The sequence below is a fragment of the Lactuca virosa genome, chromosome 5, assembly GCF_052849685.1.
Source record: "Lactuca virosa cultivar CGN04683 chromosome 5, Lactuca_virosa_CGN04683_v6, whole genome shotgun sequence".
NCBI classification, from domain to species: domain Eukaryota; kingdom Viridiplantae; phylum Streptophyta; class Magnoliopsida; order Asterales; family Asteraceae; genus Lactuca; species Lactuca virosa.
In genome coordinates this window covers 163,597,832-163,608,844 of record NC_136430.1, presented here as the reverse complement: position 1 = coordinate 163,608,844, position 11,013 = coordinate 163,597,832, and the positions used below count along the sequence as shown (strand labels likewise).

The 11,013-nt window shown below is 30.0% G+C and overlaps 1 protein-coding gene across 1 annotated transcript; it reads left to right on the top strand.

The window, feature by feature from the left end:
• The first annotated feature begins 316 nt into the window (after positions 1-316).
• LOC145115315 (Mitochondrial substrate carrier family protein) lies at positions 317-6,545 on the top strand. The gene is made up of 7 exons (XM_079051588.1): positions 317-1,284; positions 2,449-2,534; positions 3,794-4,004; positions 4,096-4,237; positions 4,354-4,538; positions 5,322-5,444; positions 6,123-6,545. Exons 1-7 carry the CDS (start codon positions 1,093-1,095, stop codon positions 6,222-6,224), a joined length of 1,041 nt encoding a protein of 346 aa, XP_078907714.1. The 5' UTR covers positions 317-1,092; the 3' UTR covers positions 6,225-6,545.
• Positions 6,546-11,013: the final 4,468 nt, after the last annotated feature.

Sequence of the window (11,013 nt, the reverse complement as noted above, 5' to 3'; positions counted from 1 at the left end):
CAAAATCTATGTTAAAGTATTATGCTTATTTACTTATCATATTAATTCAACTTTACTTACGTTCTGAAATACATTGTATTTTTTATATGGACATTTAATATTTTTCTTTTTTCTATCTAATAATTTTAAACATAGTAACCTCGTTTCTACTGAATAATAAGCAGAAAAAAATTGTTGAATAATAAGTAGAAAAATATGAATCTAAGAAAAAAAAGGTTAGATTGTGCTAAGAAAAAACGAAGACGTCCATTTGCTAAACCCTTTTGCGGCAGAGTTCACATGATTGGCAGATAATGGTCAACAATCCAAACGTCCTGTTCAAAAACAGGGGCTCACGATTTTGACTGATTGACATTTATTATTTAAACCCTAAATTCCAATGCAATTTCCCAGAAACTGGTAGATCTACGAAGAAATCTCTCCCAATTTGAGAGAAGGCTCAAGGAAGGTAACAACTTTCCCATTCCAAAGGAGAACGGGTATCTGATTCTTATTTCACGCCAACTGAAAGAAATTAAATGCATCAAGATACCTGCTCTCCTACGCAACTACAACTTAGAATCAATCGACGTCTTAGGTTATATACCAAGGAATCTGAATTGGGTATTGCCGATCTCTTGTTATCTCCGCCGACTCTTGTTTATTGATCATTTCGATTTTAGCTGGAGGATTCAGTTTCTAAGGTTTATGTCGAGAAATCTGAATTGAGTATTGCGATTTCTTGTTATTCCGAAGGTTGTTTTTTTGGTTTTTAATTTGCACGCAAGAGATTTACGGAAAGTAGATCAACAGAGATCAATATGGAATATTGATTCTGTCTTAGGGTAATTCGATCGGTTTGATATTCTTCTTTTACTTTTTTCTGTTTGATGCATATGGTTGTTGTCGTCGGTTATAAAAATTGTCTGGCGAACATATCTCTGTGTGTGCTCAGGCGGTTGTCTCTACATTGGGTTGAGCCAACTGCTAGAGATAGATGGGATAAGGACTATTTCAAATTGCAGGGTGGATAGGGAATAGGGACATTCATAGTGTTTGAAAAGAAAAGGGCGTTTGGTTTTTAGATTGTGATTTTAGGAGTATTTCTTCAAGATGGGTTCTTCCCAAGGTTCTTCACTATCCACAAATGTGGCAGGATTGGTCGAGGGTTCTTCTAATGGGAGAGAGGTTGCTTATTTAGATACATTGCCTGTGTATGTCAAGGAACTAATAGCTGGAGGTGCTGCAGGAGCATTTGCTAAAACTGCTGTTGCTCCACTCGAAAGGATTAAGATCTTATTGCAGGTGGGTCTTTTGATTAATGCTTTGTTTATTTACTTTTTCTTTTATAATCTCCATGCCACTTTAGTTTCATTTTTACAATGACGTTTCTTTGATTTTTTACTGTAGCTGTTTGTTTTCATTGATTGTTAAATTGAGAAGTTCACAATGTAGCATATTAGTATAAGGAACTTGTGATTTTATCAGATGTAGAAGCTGGTTTGTATTTGAGTTCAAAGGGGTTATAATTCAATATGGCATGTTAGAGCTGCATATGTGTTTTACCATATAATGAATGATATTAATACCATTTCAATCATTATCTTGTTTTATTAAATAAAAAACAAGAATGATATGATTCAACTTTCCATATAAGGGTACTCTTGTACTCGAAGGATGATATCATAATTATCATTATGATGAGAATTTTCTTTGAATCAAATCAATTGCATCCATGTTAAGATAATAATGTTTACTGCCAATACCATTTTCTTTTAACCCTAAATTATCCTTCCATTGCTCCACTAGAAAGGATTAAGATCTTACTACATGTGGAATTTCGATTTATGTTTTGTTTATTTACTTGTTTTGTATCTCTATTTGTCACTTTGACTTTATTTTTTCTGTTGCTGTTTGCATTCATTGATTGTTAAAATTAAGCAGTTTACAATGTCTATAAATGCATAAGGGATTTGAGATTTGGAAGATTATTTGATGCAGAATTTTATCAGATTTAGAAACTTGGTTTGTATGTAAGATCAACTGGATTCTATAGACAATTCTGATGGTGTGCATTCATGGAGAAAGTGATAAATGTGAAACATTAAGTTTTAGGATATCAATATTTGAACTTTGAAGAGTAGTATATATCTGGAAAGAGTCAATGTTAAAATCCTAAATTGATCAACCAGTAATGTGCTTGAGTTTTTTTATGTGATCTTTGCAATTTAGGCTCCAGAATTTGATATGACATGTTAGAGCTTCAAATCTGTTTACCACATAAGGACATAATGAGATGATCATGAAAATTGGCACTTGTTGCACTCTTCATGAATTTAATGGTAAAAAAGTTATGATTCAGTAAAAAGATGTAGCAGAAAGAAGGGATGAATCATGCATCAATATCCAATTTCCATACATGATTTTGTTCTATTTGTTATATTATAACTTTTCTATTTGTATATTCAGACTCGAACTCAAGGTTTTCAGTCTCTTGGAGTCTATCAATCACTGAAAAGACTACTAAAGCATGAAGGGCTTCCAGGATTTTACAAGTATGTCTAGCATCATATTATTGCTTCCATTTCTTTCATTTTTTATTTATTAATATATCTAGCATCATACCTCCGTTTCTTTCTATTAAGACGTTGCACTTGCAATCTTTTTCTTATTAAAGCATTGTACTTTGAAAAACATATCCACTTATAGTACTGTACTTTATTATTATTATTTTTTTTCTTATTAGGACATTGTACTTGAAAAAATCTACCCTTTTTATAGCAGTGAAAAATGCTTTGTATTTGAATGACATATTGCTATCATTGTGTAGATTTTTCAGTGTACAATGCTTTAATAGGAAGAAATCAAGTAAGATTGTATAACAAGCAAATGAATAAAAGTATGTTGCTATTCTTTGCATTAACCTTCTTTTTGTTTATTGTGGCATCTTACTTTCATTTGTTTCTATTACTATACTAAACTTACAATTTTTCCCTTATAAAGACGATACTTTGAAAAATCTACACAATCATACATTATACTTTGAAAAGCCTAGTCAACTATAGCAGTGAAAGCTGCTTTGTATTTGGAAGACATTGCTATAATTGGGTGGATTTTCAGAGTACAATGCCATAATTTGAAGAAATGAAAGTAAAATAGTATAATAAACAAATAAATTAAAGTACGTTGCTATTTATTGTTTTCAACCTTTTTTGTTTACTTTACTTTCATCTGTTTTTATTACCGCATTGTATTTCCATTTTTTTTTCTTATTAAGACGATGTACCATGAAAAATCGACTCAGTTAAGCTGTGTTTGGGGCGCCACAGCTAGCTTATTTTTTGAGCTTTTTTAAATTGTCATGTTTGGCAAGTCAAAAAATAGCTTATAAGCTAGCTTTTTAAAAAGCTACTTTGACTAGCTTTTCAGGAGATTTTTTAAAAATTTCCAAATATACCCCTTAATTAGTTATAGAAAGCATATTCTTTTAAATGTCCTTGTGTTCCATTTTATATCTTTCAACTATCTTATCAGTGAGTTTTACCAAATGTCATTTTTTATCAGTTAGCTTTTCAGCTGTCAGCTAGTTATTCAGCTAACAGCTAGCTTTTCAACCAGTACGCCAAACATAGTCTTAATAAGAAAAAGATTTGAAGTAGGATGACATTGCTATAATCGGGTAGAGGAAGACATGAAAGTAGGATGCTAATGCTATGATAAACAAATGAATGGAAATGGAAGTTGCATAATTTAGAATGTATGTATGTAAATGAGTAGATATTTATATGGCATGGTGTTTGGTGGGTGTTTTCAGAGGAAATGGAGCTAGTGTTCTTCGAATAGTTCCATATGCAGCATTGCATTTCATGACATACGAGCAGTACAGATGTTGGGTGTTGGACAACTACACTGGATTATTAGGGACGGGGCCCGTTGTAGATCTCTTAGCCGGCTCAGCAGCTGGAGGCACTGCTGTCTTATGCACTTATCCTCTCGATTTGGCTCGCACCAAACTCGCTTATCAAGTCAGTTCTTTTTTTTTTTTCCTCAAATCATTTTAATGTTTCAAATAATTTTGGAATTCATCAATTCTTATTTTGCTTTCTGGTTTTATAGGTTGTGGATGAAAAAGCAAGTTTGGGAAATGGTTCTAAAAGTAAAAGTATTACTACTACACAGCCTCGCTACAGTGGCATTAGAAATGTTTTACAAAGTGTCTATACAGAGGGTGGTATGCGTGGCTTGTATCGAGGTGTAGGTATGTTGTTATTATATCATATTCATATATATATATATATATATATATATATATATATATATATATATATATATATTTGCCTAATATTTCTTATAGGCTACTAAATATGTTTTCAGGTCCAACACTTATTGGTATTCTGCCATATGCTGGTTTGAAGTTTTATATTTATGAGAAGCTGAAAAGACATGTTTCTGAAGAGCATCAGAGATCAATCATGATGCGTTTGTGTTGTGGTGCTTTGGCTGGTTTATTTGGCCAAACCTTCACATACCCTTTAGATGTTGTTAGAAGGCAGATGCAGGTACCTGTTAATTTTATTTTGCTTCCTTAAATGCCAACTAAATAGCAACCTACTTGTAATTATTTATTTCTTACATTTTTCAAGCTCTAATTTCTTGTATTACTTTCTTTTGCATTCTACTTATCAAAAATCTACCTGATTTTAGTAGTTTCATCCAAATACAAAGCAGTTATCACTGATTTAATTCATTATATTTTTGGGTTAATCTGATAAAAGACCTTATTTTTGTGTTTTTTTTTCCAGATTAAACCTCAACTTTATTTTTTGCCTGAAAAAGACCTTGTATTTTTTTATTTTTCCGAAAAACCCTCAACTTTGTCTTTTTTTTTTTCCAAAAAAAACCCTCAACCTTCTAACTGCTTCCAAATAAACCCTCAACTTTTTCAGTTTTTCTCGAAAAAACCTCACATTTTACATATTGGTTGGAAACAAATGATTAAAAGGGCCAAACGGACAAAATGAAAAAATACAAGGTCTTTTTCATGTAAAAAATAAAGTTGAGGTTTAATCCAGAAAAAAACACAAAATATAAGGTCTTTTATGAGATTAACCCTGGATTTTTCAAAGTACAGTTTTTTTTTTTTTTTTTTTTTGAAATTACAATGTCATAATAGAAAGAAATGAAAGTAGGATGCTATAATAAACAAAAGAAGTGATCAATGCTATAATAATTATAATACGATGTCTTAATAAGAAAAAAGAAAGAAAGAAAGTGGAATGTTTTAATAGAAAGAAATGAAAGTGAGTGGTTGATTTTGAAAATTAATTGTTGTATGTATGTAGGTTGAAAATATGCAAGGGTTGGGGGGTGGGAGACATAAGAATACATGGCAGGGGATCACCACTATTGTCTCTCAACAAGGATGGAGGCAATTATTTGCTGGCCTCAGCATAAATTACATCAAGGTACCTCTTTCTTTTCTTTTCTTTCAACTTTCAATTACAATTACATAGATGCCTTTAATGCAAGAATCACCAATCTATTTTTATTTCGGTATGCAATTTCAAATCACACATCTTTATCTTCTTTTTTAAAATCTCACCATTTTAATTCAGTTACACTTGTTTCTTATATATATATATATATATATATATATATATATATATATATATATATATATATATATATATATAGCAACTAACAAAAAATATATATTTATTATAATCTTAATTGACCTTTTATTATTATTTATTTTTTTGCAAATGAAATGTGTAATATTTATTTATAATCCCTTCATACACTAATTTTGTAAAAGGAAAACCGTTATAGCTGCCAAGAATGTGTGAAAATAACCCTTATACTTGACAACTTTTGCCATTTTCAAACATGTTTTCCTACTACAAACAATGTTATTTTTTTACTTTTTTGAATGTATAATGGTTGGTTGAATGTTTATGCCAAACTAACTGCTAGAAAATGTTATTTTGTTTGAGAATTTGTTCAAAAAAGAAAATATTGCAACCGATTTATTGGTGTTTCTAAGTGTACATATATATAAGAAATAAGTGTTCTCTGTCTTAATAAATGATTTTTTTTTTTGTATAAAAAAAAAAATACTAACATAGATGCACAATTGTTGGTAGATTGTTCCTTCGGTTGCGATTGGTTTCACAGCATATGACATGATGAAGTCATGGCTTCGCATCCCTCCTCGACAAAAAACGCAATCAATCTCAGCTGCATAAATTTCCAAACACATTTTATGCAAAATTTAGACCCCTAAAAGGCAATGCAAAAAGTAATATTTTAAAGAGAAGCGTATACTTAAGCTTTTAAAGTTTCATTAGAAGATATATCTATTGAAAGCTTTGAAAGAAAGAGAAAGAGATAGACACAGAGTTGACTGATGATGTGGTGAAGGCTGCTTTGGGAGTTGAACCAAAATGTAGAATGTTTCTTTTTACAATCTGTGTTTAGGGACATTATTCCCACTTGTAAATAGTTTTTTATGGATGAAATGACACAAAATTAGACGTTGAAATCAAAAAGTTTTTATTTTTTGAGCTTTTGGCTATGTTTTTTTAATTTAGCTGCAAAGCTAGCTAGCAAGTGATTCGGTAAAAAGCTAGCTGATAATTTAACCGAAAAAAGATAAAATTACACAATAGCATACAAAAGAATAATTTAATATTATAAGATAAATATGTAAATACGTTTCCTTAAATTAAAATAAACATTAAATAACAATTTTCTATTATTTTATGTTTTAGTGAAATTTTTTGCATCTCCTATCATAATTGCTTGTTATCATGAATATGTCGTATTTTATGATGTAACTCTCGGGTTGAATGATTGTCTATTCTTGTGGTCAATAAGATGTTTTGACATTTGTTTCATATGGTCTGTTTACAAAAATAAAACTTTAATCATATAATTAATAATTTTAAATTTTAAAGTTCTAAATAAATTTGTATGTAGCAGTCTTTAATATATAGTTTATTTTTAATTCAGTGAACATTTTGTCCCGTGATTTCTAAATTATAATAATCAATTTATGTGTAAATTCACAATGCCAAGTGCCCTACCAAATTAAATAGAAAAACCTCCTGTGGTTTCGTTGACGTATGTTGACATTGGACACTAACTACTATATTAGTGTTAATTTACTTACTAAAGTTTGTTTAAGATCTAAAGTGCACATGAGGCGAGTTTAATAGTTAGGAAGGTGTGTCAAAGTTTTAATTAAAAAAAAAATTGAAATTATATACCCAAAAATAAATTACGGCTTAAAAAACCGAAGGACCTATTTGTATTGAAAAAAAAAACACGTATTGGTTTAAAAAGAAGGAATATGTTTGAAAATTCTCATTAAGAAACATATATTTATCACTTATATTACTCTTGTATCGATCAACTAAATAAAATAAGTAAGAGGGGATGCCTTATAGAAAACAAGATAAAGAAATTTTTTTGAAATACATTTATGCTTGACGACTTAGCTAATGAGTTAACCGATTAGCGAAAGCGCTCTTTAATTTTAAATTGGCTTCTGCATAGTAGCTAATCCAATATTGAAATCCATTTGTGTCCAATTTAGGCCGCGAGGAGTGGTCACCACCAGAAAAAGTGTTGTCACATCTGTACCACGTCAGCTTCACCACCGACCCACTAGACATAGAAAATGGTTACCACTTCATAATTTTTTTTATATATTTTTTTTATGATTAAATTAAATTAAAACATAATAAAATATTTTACATTAATTGAAACCACATTATATTAATTAAAAAAACATAGAAAGTTAAACCTAAAAAAATAGAAAATTAAACCTAAATTACTAAAAAAACATAAAAACACATAGAAAATGAAAACTAAAATACTAAAAAAACATAAAAATAACATAGAAAATTAAACCTAAATTACTAAAAAGCATAAAAAAACATAAAATCTAGTTGCGATATTTGTCGAGAACTTCTTGTTGAATTTTTAAAAACACCCTTAAATTTTTCGGGTCGAGATTCGGTTGCGGCACCATTGATGATCGGTGACTGCCAATTGTTGCCGACGAACTTCCTTCGTTGATTCAAAAAAAAAATTTAAAAATTTTTAGAGTTTTATCGATTTTCTCTGCTAGTACGTCATCGTTGGTTGATTTTCCGCTAGAAGACGCCCCATTTCTCACTTTGTCCCTGACCCTCCCTCTCGGTGGCGTCGAACTCATCATTAAGGTCGAGGTTAACACCAATGTCTGACTCGGACGTTCTCGACCTTTTGTTGGAGCCGGTGGTAGATCCCGAATGCGCCGTTTCCGGATAAAGGACCCATTTTGGACCATTGCGACAAACTTCCAACGCTTTTTGGTTGGCAAATGGTTTACCATTGTTGGTGAATTTGTATTGGTACAACGCGGTTGATAAAATGTTGAAATCGTTGCTACCACTTCTATGCATATTTTTAAGATTGTCAAATACGCAGTTAAATTTGGTGCAAGCCGCTCGAAGGTCACGTCATTTGCATCGACCGAGTCGTATGTCCGACCCCTTTGCTTTCCTAATAACGCGTGGAAGTTGTCTAAAACACGATTCCAAAAGTTTTGACCCGTTTGCGCGTTGCCGACATCCCCGCCTTATGATATGAAAATCCAAGATTTAGCTAAAGTTTCCTTCTCCTCCTCGATCCATTGCGTACTTTTCTTTTTCCTTGGATCTTTTGATTTTTTTTTGCCTTCTACGACTTGGTTGTGTTTTTTCAACTCGTTCGTCGTCGTCATCATTGTCGAGGTTTATGGGTTGAGATTGAGATAATGGAACTTGAGATGGTTGTGAAGTTTGTTGAGGTTGAGAAGTTTGGGGTTGAAATTGCGGAGAATGTTGTTGTTGAAAGGCTTGAAATTGGGGTTGAATGAATTGTGGTGGTTGTTGTTGTTGGTCGTAGTGTGGGTGGTATATAAGATTGGTGAATAGATGCTGTTGTTGAATTGGAGATAATATCAATTCCATGTAGCTAAGATTCGCTAACGGATCATTTAGAGTGTTTGGGGTGTTCGGAGTGGGTGAGGTATTTTGGTTTGAATCTATAATAATATGTGAGGAAGGAATATTTTTTGGTGAATATGTGTGTTTGTGTTGAAAAAATGTGTGTGTTTGAAATGAAAAAAAGAGTAGTAATTAAATAATTAATTTTTTTTTAATGAGCAAACGGTCACATGACAACGGTCAAAATTGAATAATTAATCAGATCAAACGTCTTATCCCGTCTCCATGAGGACGCCACACTCAACCCACCGGAGATGGGGACGGTGTTCACGCATCTTGGGGGCTGACACGTCAGCCTCCCACACGTCTTCTCATTACCACTCCGGATATCCTTAATAGATGCAGCAAAATAAATGGGTTGACAAATTAAGTTATCGGGTTGGGTTGTAAATAATATCCTCTAAGACAAGTAAAGTTACATTAGAAAATATATTAAAAAAATACAAACTTTTAGTTTAAAATTTTTAAATTTAAACTTCAAAGTAAAGTTACATTAGAAAATATATTAAAAAAATCCAAACTTTTAGTTTAAATTTTTTAAATTTAAACTTCAAGTTATTATTTTCTTTTTGATTAGGTTCAAAGTTATTTTTTGTTTGGATTCAAACGCAGGCAAAAATAATAATAATAATAATAATAATAATAATAATAATAAATCATTGTTAACAAACAAATTAAATCAAGCGTTTAAAAATAATATCTATACTGTTATTGATTACAATCAATAGAATTGAGAATACAAGTTCAAAATCACAATTGCATATTTACTTTACACAAACAAAAGTAAGTTTGCTTAATAATAAATTCATTAATGTAAGAAATTAGCAATAAATAAAAATAATAACGTAAATTAAGTAATGCCAAACTCATTATATATATATATATATATATATATATATATATATATATATATATATATATATATATATATATATATAGAGAGAGAGAGAGAGAGAGAGAGAGAGAAATGAGTTCTGAATAACTAGGGCAACATATGCTGGAACCAATAATCAAATGACATGTGTCCATTTCTTTATTCACAAGTAATGTATTGTGGAAGTTGTTTATGTAGTTATTCTAAAGTAATGTGTTGTCAGGTTTTCATTGTAAGTTATTTGTGGAAGTTATTTATTTATGTGTTGCCCTAATCGTTCATTATACATAAAAACATTATTTTTATGTTATTATTCTGCAATGAATTTTGTTACCACAGCTTTATGTCATTATTCAACGGTAAATAAATGAATAGTCACAAGTTAAAATTAAAATTAAAATTTACTACAAAAATGCACACACATAAATTTATAATAAAATAATAACTTTATAATGAATATATAAATAATCAAACGTTAATATTCATATTAGAATTACTTCAATAATACACATATACAACGTTCATTGCAGAATAATAACATAAATATAGCGTTTTTACGTTTTCATACTAGTTACTGTTTTTATTTGAACTTACTTCTATATATATATATATATATATATATATATATATATATATATATATATATATATATATATATATATATATAGGGGAGAGTTCATGCGAAAATGCAAATAATTTGCGAAAACGCGAAAACAAGAAAAAACTATGAGATTGTGCCACCTCAACCTTATATTTTGGACAATAATCCATCCAAACTTTGAACTACATGATGATAATCAATTATACATGATAAATTATTTCATATTAGCAAAATATGATTTTTGACATTTTTATTATGAAAACATGAATTTAAAAGTGGTCAAGAACGTGAAAAAAAAATAGTTGATAAAATCGTCTTTAAATCTATAATATCATAACACAATCCAATGTAAACTTATTATCTTTAATTTATTGTTAATAAATTTAATTTTTATAGTACTTGTGTTTGATTTTTATAAGATAAAATCTGTTTTTGCGTTTTCGCAGGATATTTATGTTTTCGTATGAACCTACTTGTATATATATATATATATATATATATATATATATATATATATATATATA

Excerpts from the sequence above, each read along its gene's own strand:
- LOC145115315 (XM_079051588.1), top strand. The coding sequence starts at position 1,093 with ATGGGTTCTTCCCAAGGTTCTTCACTATCCACAAATGTGGCAGGATTG. Across the intron at positions 4,005-4,095 it reads GCACCAAACTCGCTTATCAA|GTTGTGGATGAAAAAGCAAG; the intron begins GTCAGTTCTTTT and ends CTGGTTTTATAG. Across the intron at positions 4,238-4,353 it reads TGGCTTGTATCGAGGTGTAG|GTCCAACACTTATTGGTATT; the intron begins GTATGTTGTTAT and ends ATATGTTTTCAG.